At 45.0% G+C, this 17,146-nt stretch overlaps 1 protein-coding gene across 3 annotated transcripts in view; it reads right to left on the minus strand.

The window, feature by feature from the left end:
* ANAPC1 (anaphase promoting complex subunit 1) overlaps positions 1-16,782 on the minus strand; it is an 86,690-nt gene extending 69,908 nt beyond the window's left edge. For 2 of the 3 annotated variants that reach the window (XM_058667621.1, XM_058667619.1), the window contains exons 1-10: positions 16,539-16,781; positions 14,910-15,146; positions 13,758-13,919; positions 11,237-11,288; positions 10,947-11,047; positions 9,755-9,834; positions 7,295-7,368; positions 2,507-2,652; positions 2,093-2,313; positions 927-1,136 (exon numbers count right to left, since the gene is read on the minus strand). In XM_058667621.1, the coding sequence (XP_058523604.1) occupies positions 927-1,136; positions 2,093-2,313; positions 2,507-2,652; positions 7,295-7,368; positions 9,755-9,834; positions 10,947-11,047; positions 11,237-11,288; positions 13,758-13,919; positions 14,910-15,122 (1,259 nt within the window). In that variant the 5' untranslated portion in view covers positions 15,123-15,146; positions 16,539-16,781. Of the gene's footprint in view, positions 1-926; positions 1,137-2,092; positions 2,314-2,506; positions 2,653-7,294; positions 7,369-9,754; positions 9,835-10,946; positions 11,048-11,236; positions 11,289-13,757; positions 13,920-14,909; positions 15,147-16,538 lie in introns of all 3 variants that reach the window. The other variant, XM_058667620.1, reaches the window with a different exon arrangement.
* Between the last annotated feature and the right edge of the window lie 364 nt (positions 16,783-17,146).

The following is a 17,146-nucleotide window of genomic DNA, read 5'->3' on the forward strand; positions in this document are numbered from 1 at the left end:
CTAAAGGGTCAGATTTTAGTGCACCTTCTTTCTGTCCCCTGCTCGGTCCCCACTTAACTCCTTTTCTCTAAGCCATAGCTCTAACACCTGTTTTTTATTAAAGTGGTACAGAAGATGACAAATCTGTGAGATACAGATGTGCAACATATTCGGTCTACTAATGAGGCGTTGAAACAATAATTGGGGCCAGCACTACAGCATAATGAGTTAAGTTGCCACCTAAGATGTCAACATCCTGTATGGGCACTGGGAGTCCTGGCTGTTCCGCTTCCCATCCAGCTCCCTGCTAATGTGCCTGGGATGGCAGGAGAGGATGCCCACATGTTTGGACAACTATGCCCAGCATGGGAGCCACAGATGACGCTCCTGGCTTTGGCCTATTCCAACTCAAGCTGTTAGTCACTTGGGGGAATGAATTAGATGATGGATGGTCTGTCTTTGTCTCTCCCTCTCCAACTCTGCGCTTGTCCTTAAATTCCTTCCTGCATAGAGACATGAACATGGACTCAGCCATCCTATAAACTCATTGCCATTCAGGTCCGTCCTCTTCTGACAATCCAGGCACCTCATCCTGGAATGCTATCTTTTTTGCTCTACAACTGTCTGACATCTCATGGCTTTTTTGGCAGTTTTTTCTTTTCGGTTTTTTTTAAACAAGCCCCAATTTTTTAAATGTCATAAAATCCCAAATGTCCTAATCTGGTCCTAACCTACCAAAACATCGAATACTTCAAACCTGAAAATTATTATCACTGTAATATCATTAATATTACCTACTGAACCTGAGGTAGCATTAATACATACCTCTAATATTCTTGTGTGTATTACACTTGTTAAAAAAAGCAAGCCTTAAGCCAAAACACCAAATAGATTCTAAGACTTCTAGCCATGTTTTCCTTTGCATATAAAAAAGACACACTCCAAACCTTATGTTAGTCATCGGTTCTGTCCACAGATGATCAATACACAGCTCAGGAACGATTGGCTCCGTTTCCGGGGCCAGGAAGGAACCATTAGAGTTGCTGCTTGGAGAATGGGAAATGCTGTGTCTCTTCGGAGACTGATTATGGCTTGAAATGTTGAACCTTTGCACTCCTGAGAAAGAATGCACTCCTAAGGCAGGAGAGTGAGCACGGCTGCAGAAGGAAGAGAGTACAGTTAGCAATGCCTGCTCCGTGACACAACTTCCCAAAACCAACACTCAGAAACTGCTTAAAGCAGTCACTTCAAGTAGTTCATGTCAGCACGTTATAGTAGTCCATACACTTATATCTCATCAAAAGAATCTATTCTACTAAAACAAAGTTAGCTCATTTCCTTCCTCAGAAAATGTTTATTTAAAAGGGTTTAAATTGTAATTCTGTATATAATATATTCACCAACAAAACTGTCTTTGTCACACAAACATTCCAATACACAAATACATATATTTCACCTTAGAAAGACAGACATAGTTAACAAGAACTAAGGAAAAGCATAAGTTAAGAAAAATAAAATGGTACCAAAATATTTCTAGAATTAATATTCACCAAACTGTGACCACAGAGCAACAGAAATGAAGCAATCAATCTTATGACAAGCAAAATCAACTTCTAAACACATCTCAGCAGGGCCAACAAGGTGGCATAGCAGCTAATCCTCCACCTGTGGCACTGGCACTCCACATGGGCGACGGTGCGAGTTCTGGCTATTCCACCTCCCATCCAGCTCTCTGCAAGAGGCCTGGGAAAGCAGTATAGGATGGCCCAAGTACATGGGTTCCTGGGCTCATTCAGGAAACCCAGAAGAGGCTCCTCGATGCCAGCTTTGGACCACCTCAGCTCTGGCTGCTATGATCATTTAGGGAATAAACCAGCAGTTGGAAGATCTCTCTCTTTAACTCTGACTTTCAGGTAAAATAAACAAATCTTTAAATATGTGTGTATATACACACAGAAGAGACAGCCAATTTGAAAGTCTTAGCTAAAGCAACACAATTGAGATAACAGCTGTTTTCCCAGAAACAGTCAACAGAAACTTTAAATCCTTCAATACGTGAGGCAAAGGTATCCTTCTCCGGGGTATCTCCTTTAGAGCAGGGGAGCATGTGCACCTGAGAGCTGCCATGTTGGAGATAGAAGGGGAGCGAGAGTGCAGACTGGGCGACGAGGTGGAGCGGCTCTGGCTGTGAATGGAGGAGTAGTTCTGGAACGGGGAGGCCACGGGCGACTCGCCTTTGGAGAGGCTTCTGAGATGTGCCGTGAGGGAGCTGCTAGTGGCCGCATTCTGCGGGGTTCCCCCTTGCTCGGAAAACTTTAAAACAACATTCTCTTCCTTAAGTCAAAAGGAAGACAACAAAACAAGACAATAATTAGAACAAAAGGGCAACTTCTATTTTGGAGGATACACAGAAGATGTCCCAGAATCTTTTTCTCTCAAGAAAGTCAATCCATCTCACAAATGATTCTTCCCAAGACCATGGAAGGTGTTCAGGATTTTCCACTCGTCCACCTGCCTTTCTCCTTACCTCTGGTCTGACTCTTCGCAAAGTCCACACAGAATGCACATTCTGAACAGAGTCATACGTCATTACAATGGAGGGGTCAATGTTAAGGAAAACAATCTTCATTGCTGGGTCTACAACATAGTGGACCCTTGATGAACCAAAAAGACCTTAAAAACAAAACAGAAACAATGAGCATCAGAACGATGAACTTCACAAGACTGATCTCTATGAACCGAGTTCTTCAGATTCCAAAAGGGAAAAAGAAACCAAGCCAAAGAACAATGGCCACTATTACCTTGTGTAATTAACTCTGAATTTTAAAACGTTTACTTTGCATTTCTTCCATAAAAGATATTACTGATAAGAGTGTTATAAGTTTCACTTTCAAATACATGAAGTAAATTCTGAAGACTTCTTTTGACTCATCACCAAATTCATCAGCCACAGCTAAGAGGGCCATAGACTCCTTCAACAATCAGCTTCTTTATAAACTGCAGCCAACTGCCTGCCAAGTTTAACTTCCTTACAGATCCTGTTCCTCTGTACGAAATCTGTCCTAATAACTGTTCAAACAGTTCCAGACAGTGCAGTGCTGTTTCTGCTCTGCTGTCAACAGGTACACAGTGACATCCTACTGGGGCAACTTTCACTCCAACAAGCCAGGGAGTAGCTCCCATAGCCTGACGTCACAGCTTCCTAGCTGGTTCCCTCTCTGTTGAAATACTTACAACTCTTATCAAACAGTTACTTTGCAAAAAACTGTATTACTACATAAAGTAACACATAATATATTCATCCTGCCACCATCTCAAAATACCAATGATTGATGTTTCCCTATTTTTATCATTTTTTCTTTTGCAGTCACAAACACGTACTTTGTAGGCTTTCACAAAGACACAACTGTTTACAGTTTAGTTTTGTGCCCAATTTGACATTATGAATGAGCAATTCCTGAGGTCGCTGAGTATTACTCCAACACATGACCAATATCAGCTGTAGGCCATTTCATCGCTGGCCCTAACATGCTGACTTCGAATGGCGGTATTCATTAACAATTTTGTTTAAAATTGTAAATAAACTTTCTCATAAAAGGCCAAAGAGTAAATTGTCTGGGCTTTGTATCCCATAAAGCAGAGCATGCTATGTTATTTCAAGCAAGGATAGTAAGACAAGAAAATTCACAGTATACATTCCTTCTTTAATAAAAAAAAAATCACTTCATACAACTATCATTTATTTACTTATCAACTAGAAACAGGTGAATAAATGGCAATACCCCCTAATTGATTTGCATGCCTCATTTTACCAAAGTAACTTCTGAAGTTAATACCACGGTAAGTAGGAAGTTCTTGCTTTAATATGAATTACTTTCATATTACTTAAGTTACATTATTTTTTTGTGAGATAGGTCAGTTTTGACAGAGGCTTTTTTATAATCCCTCCCAGCTTTAAATCAAAATTCCCCCAGCTGTAGGCAACAATCTAGGTTGCATTGTACCTAAGAAAGTGTTACACTGCTAGGAGAAAAACAGCTATTAGCTGGCAGGCATCCTGGGCCTGGTTAATGCCAAGTTTGTGTTAACTATACCAGTGTGCGTATTTTTTTGTTAACCATACCAATGTGCTTATAGTTGCTTCTTTTTTTGTTTTTGTTTTCTTCATAAATATGTAAGGGACAGATGCCAAGACACCAGCAGACGGGGTCTAGGGACCCATGCCTGAGCATGCTTAGACCCCAGGATGGCATGGCACAACACCAGAGGACTGGGCTTGGGGATCTGTATGCCCGCAGGCATGGTAGGCTGTGGATTGCTCAGGAAAATGGGTCTAGAGATGTGTGGAAAGGAACACTGCTCAGACAGAATGTGACAAATGAGGAGTGACTTCTGCTGGACTTCCACCAACCCAGGCTACTGCACATGCAGGTAAATGAGGGGGCTGACATCAGGTGGTTTGGAGGAAGGAAACTGAAAGACCTTTTGGCACCAAAACCAATATACCTACCCACGTGGGAGACCTGAGCTGGGCTCATTGGTATCAACTACCACCTATTGGCACACATGAAAGCCATGGCTTGGGGACCTGTCTGGCAGGGCTTGAACCACATCAGGCTTGGCCATGACACTAACCAGCATGGGAAAGAACCAGGTGTGGGAGCAGATTCTGTGGGGGATGTGTGGGCTCACCCCAGTGGGTCTGCAATACCAGCTGGTTTACTTTAGGGCTGGGGATGGTGACAGACTGAGCCAGGCATGATTATGGAACTCACCAATACTCATGGTAACTGGGGCTGGGAACAGGCCAGGCTGGTCTAGCCAGCACCAGTGCACATACCCAAGAATAAGTGTGAGGCAGGCTGGGCCACAACATTCACCAGCACACACAAAGGCTGACACTGGGAACAGACTTCCAGATAAGGGCCTAACACCCGCTGGCATGTGAGATCTGAGTCTGGGAGTGGGCCTAGTAATGGAACTTGAGGAACTCCCAGGTGCACCTGATGGTAAACTCCCTGTAGCACCTGATGGTAAACATGTGAGTCGGCTCGGCAGGGCTGCTGCTTCACTTGCTAGAAACTGTACTTTAGCTCTGGGGAGGGCAGACCAGGCAGAACTAGGCCACACCATAGCACACTGACATGTACAGGAGCCAGGATGGGGTACGGGCCAAGCTGGGCTAGGCTAGACTATCACACCTACCCATTTGCATGAAAGCCAGGGATGGGGTAGGCCAAGCAGGGCTAGGCTGCAACACCCACCAGCAAAAAGTTGGGACTGGGGGGCAGGCAAAGCCAGGTCAGGCTGCAGGATCCAATGACAAAAGCCAATCAGGGTGATAGCTTATGCCAGTCTGGGAGAGAGTAACCACTGGCATGCGCAAGATCTATGGCTGCAAGCAGTCAGGTTGAGGAGCGAAGGGGATATCCTGGCTGGGCTGCGGTTCCCACACTAGTGGAAGTGGAGAGCTGCAATGGGTGCAGTGAACTGGGATGGACATGACTAAAGCATCTCTTGGCTTGGGTGTGACCTGAGTCTGGGGTGTGCCAGACGGGGATAGGCCCTAGCACCTGCTGGTTCTCCCAGGAGCCAGGCTGGGCACAGGATGGGCTGGGCTAGATCTTGGCACCTGCTGAACCACGCAGTTACTGGGTCTGGGAGTGGACCAGGCAGGGCGGGCTGGGTGTAGCACTCAATGTTAAGAGCCAAAATGGGTATGGGATGGTCAGGCAAGGCCACTGTACCTGCCACGACAGGAGGTGGATCAAGTCAGGCTGGGCCAAGAAACCAGCGTAATGGGATCTGTGCCTGGGAAGTAGCCTGATAGAGCAGCTTGGGGAACTCTTCCATCAGGACGCAGTCCCTACAAATGAACACAAGAATCAAGGCTGGGGGCAGCCCAGACCAGGGTAGGTTACAGTATATGAAAGAAAGCAAATGTGTGGGGACAGGCCAAGCTGAGCCAGTTCATAATACCCACTGGCAAATCTGAGAACCAGGACAGGGCACAGGACAGGCCAAGTTGGGCCACAACACCAGCCAATTCATTTTAGGGCCATGGTATTCCAGCCTGGGCTAGGAGCTGGGAGTAGGGGCAAGTCCTGTCAGGCTAGACCATAGTACCACCTGGAAAGTGCATAACCTGGGGCTGGGAGTGGGTCTAGTGGGGAAATTTGGGCATCCGTCTGATGGGCTGCACCTCCCACAAGTGAGCATGGGATCCAGGGCTTGGAAAGGGCATGGCTGGACAGGCAGTGGCACCCCCAGCATGAGTGTTAGCTGGGTAATGGAGTTGGTCAGGTTGAACTAGGCTCCAACACCCAATTATGTGTATGAGAAACGAGCAGGATACAGAACAGACCGGACCAGTCTACTGCATACACTGGCAGCTCAGGAACCAGGACTGGGGGCGGGCCTGCTATGGGTACTACGGCTCCTGACTGGGCTGCAGTTCTAGCTGGTGTGCGCGAGGGTTGATTATGTGGCGGGCAGGGACAAGCTGGGCCATAGCATTCATTGGTTTGTGTAAGAGATGGGGCAACTGCAAACACCAGTTTGTGTGTAGGCTAATTTGGCTGATGGATGAATCCAGACCCCACACTAGCTGGCACACATAGGAGTCAGATCTGGAGTCAGCTCTGGTGAGATTTCTTTGGGGACTCCCAACAGGACCACCAAACTCAGAACTCAACCACAGGGAAAATCACAGGATATGTGGATTGACCATGGCATGCATGTGTCAGAACTCGTCTCCTTGGTTGTTGAATCCTGTGCAGTGGACAGCATGCCCAGATGCACATGGGGGACACAACAACCAGTTCACCGAGCCCTGCAGAGGATGTCTATATCATAGAGAGCAGAACAAACCAGACAGTTCTCACAGCTAAGCTTTGACTGGGTGTTTACAGACTATGTAAGTAAACGGACTTTGCAAGGATTTCCTCAAGTTTGGAGTAACAAAATGAACAGCATCTCAGAACTATCAAAACCACTTAAATATTACCCTCAGAACATGCTCCACATTGGGGACCCTGGGAAGACATCAGATGGCCTTTCCCCATCCCTGGGTACTGATGCGGTTGGACTGCTAGGAGCAGCCCACTTCCCTTCTCTCCCCACTACTCCCAGATTTGAGAAGAAAATAGGAGACTGGAAACAGTTGTCTCATCTACTTTCCACCATTCCTCGATCCTTCCCCCCCCCAGTCAGTGGTCCATATGGGCATTCATCCTTTTTAACGATATAAACAGCATCAAAAATAAATTTATTATTAAAAAAATTTTTAAAGCTTATATTAATAAAATGTACTTACCTCCAGATTTACAAACAAGTGGGGTTATTTCATCTAGTGGGTGCAGCATGCTGAACATAGTAGGTAAAGGTTCCCTAGCAATAAACAAACAAATGCATAAGTACTCACTAACACAGACTACGTGTTTATATGAACTGTACACCTTCCTTGCAAAGGAAGAGCGTTCTCAGATTATGCACTCGATGAGAAACCTCTCATCTTGAAAGGCAACCTTCTGAGCCCGGCGCCGTGGCCTAGCGGCTAAAGTCCTCGCCTTGAACGCGCCAGGATTCCAGATGGGTGCTGGTTCTAATCCCGGCAGCTCCACTTCCCATCCAGCTCCCTGCTTGTGGCCTGGGAAGGCAGTCGAGGACGGCCCAAGGCCCAGGGACCCTGCACCTGCATGGGTGACCCGGAGGAGGTTCCAGGTTCCCAGCTTCGGATCGGCGCAGCACCGGCCGTTGCAGCTCACTTGGGGAGTGAATCATCGGATGGAAAATCTTCCTCTCTGTCTCTTCTCCTCTGTGTATATCTGACTTTGTAATAAAAATGAATAAATCTTTAAAAAAAAAAAGGAGAGTAGATTACGTGACGTTTAAAAAAAAAAAGAGGCAACCTTCTAAACTTTTGCTATACTGTTTTGAGTATTTTATTCTTAGAAATCTCTCCTCTTGCTTAAGGCAATTCCGTCCTCACACAGAGAGACATGACAGCACCGCTAGAGCGATGGGTGTCGGACAGTCTTTACTGACTTCAGTTGGTGTGTCTACAACAGCTAAGACATCCAGCTTCTTACACATCCTCATACAGAAGTGCACTCAGCAAAAAGAATACTTCAAATAAATTAGTCTAAATTTTTAAGAAGTGACTTTTTTAAAAAAAGATAAAAGCTTTCTATCAAAACAAAGATTAAAAAATCCATGCCAATTTTTAAAAACGTAGGAAGTATCCTAAAAATCTAGTGCATTATGACAGGTGCTATATATTTCCGTCTTCCAATGAGTTCATGATTAATAGCCACACAGGATAAGCACACTGTTAATAAGCATCTATCATTTACTGTGCACCTAGCACATACCAGTCATGATATCAAAGCTTATATACACTTAGCTTAAGTTCTGCATAAATCCGAACAGGTAACTGATAAATGATTGTATGTATCTTGTGACAGATAAGAAACCTCTAATGAGCCCAAACCATAAAATGGCAGAGTTAAGAAATGACTCTTGGGCCCGGCACAGTAGCCTAGCAGCTAAAGTCCTTGCCTTGAACGCGCCGAGATCCCATATGGACGCCGGTTCTACTCCCAGCAGCCCCACTTCCCATCTAGCTCCCTGCTTGTGGCCTGGGAAAGCAGTCAAGGATGGCCCAAAGCCTTGGGACCCTCCTGCACCTGCACAGGAGACCAGAAGTTGTTCCTGCCTGCTGGCTTCAGATCAGTGCAGCTCCGGTCGTTGCAGTCACTTGGGAAGTGAATCATCAGATAGAAGATCTTCCTCTCTGTCTCTCCTCCTCTATCTATATCTGACCTTGCAATAAAAATAAATAAATCTTTTAAAAAAAATGACTCCTGCTGGGCCCAGCATGATGGCTCAACTGGATAATCCCCTCCTGGCAAATGCTAGGGTCACATACTGGCACCCATTCATGTCCCAGCTGCTCCACTTCCCATCCTGCTCCCTGCTTATTGTTTCCCAGGATTACTGGCTTGGGAAAGCAGCACAGGACAGCCCAAAACCTTGGAACCCTGCACCCACATGGGAGATGCAGAAGAAATTCCTGGCTCCTAGCTTCAAACTGCCTAAGGTACAACCAATATGGCAATTTGGGGAGTTAATCAACAGATAAAAGATCTTTCTCTCTGTCTCTCTCTTTGTAAAATTGACTTTCAGTAAAACTAAATAAGTTTTTTTTAAAAAAAAGAAATAACTCATGTTATCATTAAGCTATTTCCCTGTTCCATTTTAAATCATGATGGATGAGGGAGCTATGGATAATTAAATGGTAAGCTAAGAGTGTACAATAAAAACAAAAATCAACACCTATCTATGCCATCATCATAGAAATAACCACCAAATAGTTTTATCCCAGAACCAACAGCAAAAAAGCCCAAGCAACACTCTGAACTAGGGCAGATACTTGGGCACAGGGTGTTAGGCTACCACCTGTGACACTGGCATCTCAAACACCAGTTCAGTCACAGCTGCTCCACTTTCAATCCAGCTGGATGTGTCTAGGAAAGCACCAGAGGAGAACCCAAGTGTCTGGGGCCCTGCTACCCACATGGAGACCCGGATGGAATTCTGGGCGCCTGGCTTTCCTGGCTTTGATCCAGCCCAGCCTTGGAGATTGTGACCATCAACCAACAGATGGAAGAAATCTCTTTCCTGTTTTCCCCCACCCCTGGTTTAACTCTGAATTTCAAATTAACACATATTATATATTTAAAAAAAAATACTCCTGACAGAATAAAGTCAATACCTTGGTGGACCAGGAGGTGTCTCGTGTGAACTGCTTCGTTCAAACAACAAACCATACTTAGTGGGCCAAACATTTGCAACCTATCACATAAAAAAGGCAGACAGAAAAAGAACCTATCCTTATAAAATGTTTTTAGGCAAAATTCCAAAGCATTACATTTCCCCCCAATTTACTAACAACTTTATAAAACAGCAAGATCATTAACTGTAAGAGTTTTTAATAACAATATTTAGAAGCAATTCTAAAGATTTATTCATTTTATTACAAAGTCAGATATACACAGAGGAGGAAAGACAGAGAGGAAGATCTTCTGTCTGATGATTCACTCCTCAAGTGAGCCGCAGCGGGCCGATGCGCGCCGAGCCGATGCCGGGAACCTGGAACCTCTTCCGGGTCTCCCACGCGGGTGCAGGGTCCCAATGCATTGGGCCGTCCTCAACTGCTTTCCCAGGCCACAAGCAGGGAGCTGGATCGGAAGTGGAGCTGCCGGGATTAGAACCGGCACCCATATGGGATCCCAGCGCGTTCAAGGCGAGGACTTTAGCCGCTAGGCCACGCCGCCGGGCCCTAGAAGCAATTCTGAAAGAAAAATAAATCTGGGCATTGGCACACTGCACCCACGTGGGAGACCCGGAAGAGGTTCCAGGTTCCCGGCTTCAGATCGGCGCGCATCGGCCCGCTGCGGGTCACTTGGGGAGTGAATCATCAGACAGAAGATCTTCCTCTCTGTCTCCTCCTCTGTGTATATCTGGCTATAATAAAATGAATAAATCTTTAAAAAAAAAAAAAAAAAAGAAAAAGAAATCTAAGAAAGAGGAGTCCAGTATGGAATTCCTGTTAGCAGCTTGTATCACTAACAAAATGACATTATAATACAATTTAAACACCAGCACTAGACTTTAAATATGGACAACAGAAATACCTGCATAACTCATTCACCATTTAACACAATTTTTATATAAACTTAAAAATCTGAGAAAACTTCATAATTCTTCGTTAAATAATGTAATTTTTTACACAAACAACAGAACAATGTTAGCTACAAAAGCAGCCAAAGTTTAGTTATCATAGTTGGGCAAAAATAGTCTTGATTATCATAAGACATGAGATGTAAGACCTACTTCCGACACAAAACAAATTAAAAAACAAATTAAAAACAAATTAAAAAAAATTCTGAAACACTCAGGTTTACCTGGAATGGTAAGGAAGCTATGTAATCCTTTCCTTCTATGCTGTGCATGTTAATGCAGGAGCTTTGCAATATACATATGCATTTTTCAATTTCAAAGCGATCTAAAAAGATAAAGTATATGGATGGATTTTTTTTTCCTGAAGAGTTCAAGCCTAACAGCACAATTAACACACAATATAAAAATGCTTAGCTTAAACCACTGTTGTGAATGGCTACGTATCTTGGGTAAAAAGAATTTAAAGATGAAAACAGAATCATAGTGAGATATAAATTTTTAAGAAGAAACTTACTGTAGGTCTTTTCAGACTTATCCTGTGATATGATGAAGTCACACCACAACGCCTAAAAAGAAAACAAAACACTTAGCTAAAACAAACAAACAAAAAAACTAGATAATAATCTGAACTAATGGCACATGCGTAAAAATTGTGCTACCTTCTCAGCTCAACATGCATACCATGGGAACAATAACGCAAAGAAATCTACACCAACTGACGACAAATACTGTAAGCAACTATGTGTGCAATTAAGTTTTAGAAGAAGAAAAGACAATCAAAAAACCAACTGGACAGAAGCCTGTGGCACAACCTGTTTTAACACCACATCCCATAACAAGCTAAAGACGACCTGAGCAGTTCACACTTGCTACTGAGAATCTCCAACATCACCAACTGATCTTGACAGTCTCCACGCTGACTCTAGAAAACCTATTCATAAAAACTCACATCTTCTTGTCTTCCAAGTCCTTTTTAGAAGATACAAACCAGGAAAAGCCAATAAGCTTTCACTGGAATATATCACAATCACTTGTAATCACTCAATGGATTTAATGCATTTTGGTAAAACGCAAACAAAAAATCTATTTCAACCACTTCGTAATGTATATTTCAAGAGATTAATTACATTGACAATATTTTTTTAAAGATTTATTCATTTTTATTACAAAGTCAGATATACAGAGAGGAAGAGAGACAGAGAGGAAGATCTTCCATCCTATGGTTCACTCCCCAAGTGAGCCGCAATGGCCGGTGCTGTGCCGATCTGAAGCCGGGAACCAGGAACCTCCTCCAGGTCTCCCACACAGGTGCAGGGTCTCAAGGCTTTGGGCCATCCTCGACTGCTTTCCCAGGCCACAAGCAGGGAGCCGGATGGGAAGTAGAGCTGCTGGGACTAGAACCCGGCGACCATATGGGATCCCGACGAATTCAAGGCGAGGACTTTCACTGCTAGGCCACACCGCCGGGCCCATACATTGACAATATTGCACAACTTCACCACTACCCATTTCCAGAACATTCTCTGCACCCATACACCATAGCTACCAACCCAGCTCAGGGAACCTGTGTTTTACTTTCCCTGTAAATGTGCTATGCTGCACACTTCTTGTAAATGCAGTATTATATGTCGCTTGGCTTGTTTCCACTCTTTGGCTTTCATGAACATTGGTGTCCAAATACCTGCCTGAGTCCCCGGTTTCATTTCTTTAGTATATACCTAGTATATATTCTTTAGTATATACCTAGAAATGCAATTGCTAGATCATGAGGTAATCCTAAAGAGAACATTCCACAGCAGTTGTTTACTTTCTCACCAGCAATGCACAGGGTTCCAATTTCTGAACATACTTGGTACTTCTTGGGTTTTTTTTTTATAAAGTCAACCTATAGCAGCATATCATTATGGCTGCAATTTGCATTTGTCTAGTAATGTTGAGTACCTTTACACATGCTTATTGATCATTTATGTATACTCCTTAGAAAATGTTTAAATTCTTTTGCTCATTTTTTTAATTGGATTGTCTGCTTTTCTGCGGAGTCGCAGTGTTGATGGTACTTTAGCATATGAAAATTCAGGAAGAGGAATATCCATCAGAGTTGTGTTCCCACCTGAAGTCTCTAAAATATGTTCTGCACCTACTACTTCTCAACTTCCTTTTAATGAAATCTTTTCTTCTAAATACATTAACACTTCTTTTACCGCTGATATCTAAGACGACACTAATCTTTCCATTTCTTCCTCTTCTTTCACACCCGCATCTATCTATACTTTGTCCAAGGCAGCAATCTCTCTGGCTTAAACTAACATAAACTTGTGTCCCAGACTAACTTGCCCAATCTCCAGTCAACCCCATATATCCTTTCATACTTAGCAAGCTATCCAAAGGATGACAACTTACTCTTTCTACCCTACAGTATTATGGTGCCATGGTACTATTCTTTCACCCTACAATACTAGCATTCATTTACAATTCTGCCCAGAATTAATTACACTGGAGATTACAAAACGGTAACTTTCTAATTCCATCATTTTTCCTACACACATTAGCAGGCAATCTTCCACATGTTTTCCTCCATCTAATGGAGTTGAACTGCTTTCCTTACAGACCCACAGTAAGGGCATAACTGTTCTCTTTAATTACCAATTTTCAGAACAGTGTTAAGTGTGAGAACCAACTACACTGGTAACCAATTTCCCTTTGCTTCCTGAGTATTATTATGAACCCAATTTTTATTTAATATTTTGCAACAAAATAGAACAGTCACATGTTAAAATATTGATGACAATAAACAGAATACCTGAGAACAAAGTGTTTAAAGATTTTCAATGACAAAGGACTAGAATAAAAAAGTGATGATACAGAAAATAAAATGGAATTTTTATTTTCCTGACATTGCCTTCTTCACAACACATTAGAAAATATTGCATGAACTGCTGGGATTACTGCGCTGTTATAATTTCTGTCATATCCCATAACAAAAATTTTTTGTTTTTTTAAATAGTAAACAAACACTAAAATTGCAATCAACTCACCTGCTGAACAGGACTGTCAACTGTAAATGCTTTATAAACTGCCAGAGCCTGGCTCTTACTGCCTTTGCTCCAGATCACCATATTTCCAGCCACGTAAAGCTCCTCATCGTAGTCCACTTCGTCTCCAATGTCACTGACACCTTTCCTTAACTGCCAGTTTTCCTTAAAAATCAATACACCAAAGATCATAATTACGCACTGTCTTTTCTTTTTTCAATGTTCTGGAACAAGATTTGCCTGGAGTAAACTCAGGGCAAGCCCAATTCCTAGAAGGCTGAGCGCACTAACAGAGTCTTTAGGTACGTCTGTTACATCATACAGGATTTCATGAAGAATTTACTCAAGAATTCCCTATAGTACACGTCTTACGCTACTCCTTTATTGTTGCTTTGCCAAAAACATAAATGAGCAAAAGGTACACCTTATCTATAGATCAAAACCTGAAACCATACACTAAAGGAGACTGGAAGCACTGCTGTACCTATGTGGGGTTACAATCAGGCCCACGAGGCGTGCTGGTCACTGGGGGCGTTCATATACCTCGCAGACATCCCTGCCTCACAGCTGCATACACATTCACTTTCCTTCCTTTTCCCCACCCAGTAAAACGAACGGAAAAGAGAGAAGTGCTGATTTCTAAGCACACAGACTTTCCATCCCTGAAAATTTTTAGCTCAAAGGCATAGGAAAATTAAATGAAATAGGAAGAACTGATTTTTCCAACATACACACCACTCACTCCCCTATTTTAAGAACTGCTGGGCCCTGTGCAGTAACCTATGCTACCTTCTTAATGTGGCATTTCTTCCCTTTAGAGACATCCAAGTCTTCTGCAGCATTTCTCTACCATTTAATCATCCAACAACACATCTGGCCCCCACACAGGCAACCCAGGATTTGAAATCACCATAATCATAGCAGCAAACAATTGATTATAAAATCATCAGTCACACAGGATACATAAATGAATGGTTATAGCACTACAAGGGTCTTTATCTTAGCACTGACGGAAACTGCCAAACCTCAACCTTTACTCCAGACACAGCACGGTACTGCTCTCTCAGTTGCATGTGGAGAGCCTTACACTGCACAGTGATTCTATCCCCCTCAATTTCAAAAAAAAAAAAAACATGCTGGGAAACTGAATAGCACCTTTTGCTTCTCGTGTATTGTGACCTCCTGAAGGGATCCCACCAAGCCAGCAGCACCGTCAGACGACCACAATTCCGAGGCTGGCTGCAGTTGGCGAAGCTGAAGGGTCAACGCGTTAGGGTGCTGCTTGCAGTGGTCGCGACCAAAAGGGACAAATTCCTGCAAATCCCCGGCTGCAATCATCGTTGCCTTTTCTTCATAGAAGTTCGACATGGGTTCCCAGTATCCACATTATTTCTGTTTGAATTCAAAACACACTGGCATCAGCTTCTAGAATTTAGGACTACAGAGATGTGAATCGGCAGTGGTGGAAACATGGCACTCCTCGTGCAAAGCGCTTCTCTGTCCATAGACAGCTGGTGAAACCCTGACACCCGTGACAAGCACACCATCTTCTCACCTAGAGTTGTGTTAATGGCATCCCATTTACAGAGGCAACGCTCCAAAGACAGCACCACAGGCAAGCTGTAAGGCGTGCGAAACAAGACTCAAGGTGAACAGGCTTTCATGAAATTTGACCCTAATTTCTCCTCTCTTTCTGGCATCACCTTGCTGCACACAACACCCCCAAGACCTCTGCCATTTCCACTTACCTCCTCTGGAGCCCCAAAGTTATAGCACCGTGATTTATGCACTACCCCTGAGACAATATATCACGAGTTTGTTCTCCCCTCCTGCTAAAAATAAATCAGTGCTGAGAACACTTGAAATTAGGAACTAAAGCCATGCCTTCTAAAGCTTAAAACGAAAAACAGATCCAGCCAAGGTTCCCACACCGAATCAACAAGGTAACCAACCTAAAAGAACCTGCAACTCTATCCAACTTTAGCAGGGCCATTCCCAGATGCTATTCTCTAACTTCAAACTAGAAACAACAGAATTACTATCGAATTAGTGTTCCCTCTTAAGACAACGTAATTTGGCACTTTTACAGCACCCCCAAACTTCTATAAATGTGGCATCCTTGTCAGGGACAATATAAAAAGCTATACCTGCAAGTATAAAAGCAAAAGCTATACATCAAAATAAAAGCATTGTGGACTGGGCCCAGACATTATCCTGTCAAAAAAGAGACCCAAATGTCTACAGAAGAGGCCTCATGTGGATGATGCATACCAAAGCCCTCAGCATCTTTAGGGGACGATGACATTAACAGGCTAAGAATGATGAAGGTCAGAAAATTTACTCAGAGGGGCCCATACAAGGGCACAGACCACACCAACTGTGCACCGGGTGGTGCACCCCGAGACACCTAACCCAGGCCCTCCGCATCCCCGAGCTCTCCTCGGCCCACACCCCCGCCGGGCCCTCCGCATGAGAGCATCCAGGCCCTGGTAACACGCATCCCCAGCCCTCGGCATCCCCCGGCCCTCCTCCGCACCCCCGGCCCTCCTCGGCATCCCCCGGCCCTCCTCCGCACCCCCGGCCCTCCTCGGCACCCTCCGGCCCTGGGCATCCCTCGGGCCCTGGGCATCCCCCGGGCCATCGGCATCGCCAGCCCTCGGCATCCCTCGGGCCCTCGGCATCCCCCGGGTCCTCCGCACCCCCCGGCCCTCCACATGCCCGCGCCCACCGTGGCCGAGCGGCTCCCACGGTCCCGGGGCACACCCTGCGGGCTGCGGGCCGCACCTGCGTTAACTCCGGACGTGTCAGGCGCGGCGAGCCCCGGCTGCTGCCCGGGGGCTCAGGGGCCGAGGAGGCCCGAGGGCAGCGGCGGGGTCAGGTAGGGTGACTCCTCGGCTGCCACGGCTTCTCATGCCCGGTCGTCCCCGCCCTCCTGAGGAATACGCGGCCGCAGAGTGCAGGCAGGCGTGCGCGGCGTTCAAACGCACGCCTCCATCTTGCTCTCCCGCCCTGCTCAGCGCCGGGGCGGGGCCTGGCGGGGCCGGCGCCTGCGCAGTCGTGGAAAGAGGGCGCGGGAAGGAAAGAGCCCGGTTCTTGCCGCGTGGCGCATCCTGTCTCCAGACAGCGTCCCAAGGCGCCTCAGCTCTTCCTGACTCCTGAGTTTGGCGATTTCGAGCTGGTTTTGCTTCCGCCTCCTGCATGGTAGGTGGAACTACGTTCCCCCGCCCTGGTGGCTCGGAGGGCGAACGAAGTTGCTGGGTTTTCTCTCAGCTCCACTTTAAACCCTGTGGCGTCTGAGCCCTTTGCAACATGGATGAAAGGCATGGCGAGGCGCTCACGGAACAGGCGTGCAGTTCCCAAGGTTCACACGCTTGAGTCAGTTCAAAGACTCG

The sequence above is a fragment of the Ochotona princeps genome, chromosome 8, assembly GCF_030435755.1.
Source record: "Ochotona princeps isolate mOchPri1 chromosome 8, mOchPri1.hap1, whole genome shotgun sequence".
Lineage (NCBI taxonomy): Eukaryota > Metazoa > Chordata > Mammalia > Lagomorpha > Ochotonidae > Ochotona > Ochotona princeps.